This window comes from Carlito syrichta, unplaced genomic scaffold (genome assembly GCF_000164805.1).
Source record: "Carlito syrichta isolate Samal-C Ts95f unplaced genomic scaffold, Tarsius_syrichta-2.0.1 Scaffold155450, whole genome shotgun sequence".
Classification (NCBI taxonomy): Eukaryota; Metazoa; Chordata; class Mammalia; order Primates; family Tarsiidae; genus Carlito; species Carlito syrichta.
In genome coordinates, this window is record NW_007099546.1 from 1 (window position 1) to 515 (window position 515).

The window sequence follows — 515 nt, forward strand, 5'->3', positions numbered from 1 at the left end:
AGGGCCGGCGCCCCCCAGCCCAGCCACAGAGGGCTCCCCTCCCTGTGGCAGCGGTGGCCGAGGCTCGGGCACTGAGTCCCCCAGCCAGGCCTCCCTTGGGTTCCCAGACTGGGGCAGCAGCTACCGCGTCTCGGTGGTGGAGACCGACTACGAGGATTACGCCCTGCTCTACAGCCAGGGCAGCAAGAGCCCTGACCAGGACTTCCGCATGGCCACGCTCTACAGTATGTGTCCCACGCCGGGGCGGGCCGCGGGTGGCAGTGGCCCGGGGGCTCCCCAAGATGGCGGGGGGGCCCCGCAGAGGCCTTCCCCCGCGAGGCCGCTCCTCCCCCGCCCTCCCCCCTCCCAGGCCGGACGCAGACCCCGAGGGCTGAGCTGAAGGAGAAGTTCACCGAGTTCTGCAAGGCCCAGGGCTTCACCGAGGACACCATTGTCTTTTTGCCCCAGACCGGTGAGGGAGGCCCCGCCCACCCGGGGGGCGGGGACTAGAGCCAGGTGGGAGCGCGGCCCGGTCT

The 515-nt window shown here is 71.8% G+C and overlaps 1 protein-coding gene across 1 annotated transcript; it reads left to right on the forward strand.

Moving 5' to 3' along the window:
* Window positions 1–51: 51 nt before the first annotated feature.
* On the forward strand, window positions 52–489 carry PTGDS (prostaglandin D2 synthase; the record flags this gene model as incomplete). The annotated part of the gene is made up of 2 exons (XM_008050992.1): window positions 52–224; window positions 350–489. Coding segments are annotated over 2 exons (313 nt in total), but the record flags the coding sequence as incomplete, so codon positions are not given.
* Between the last annotated feature and the right edge of the window lie 26 nt (window positions 490–515).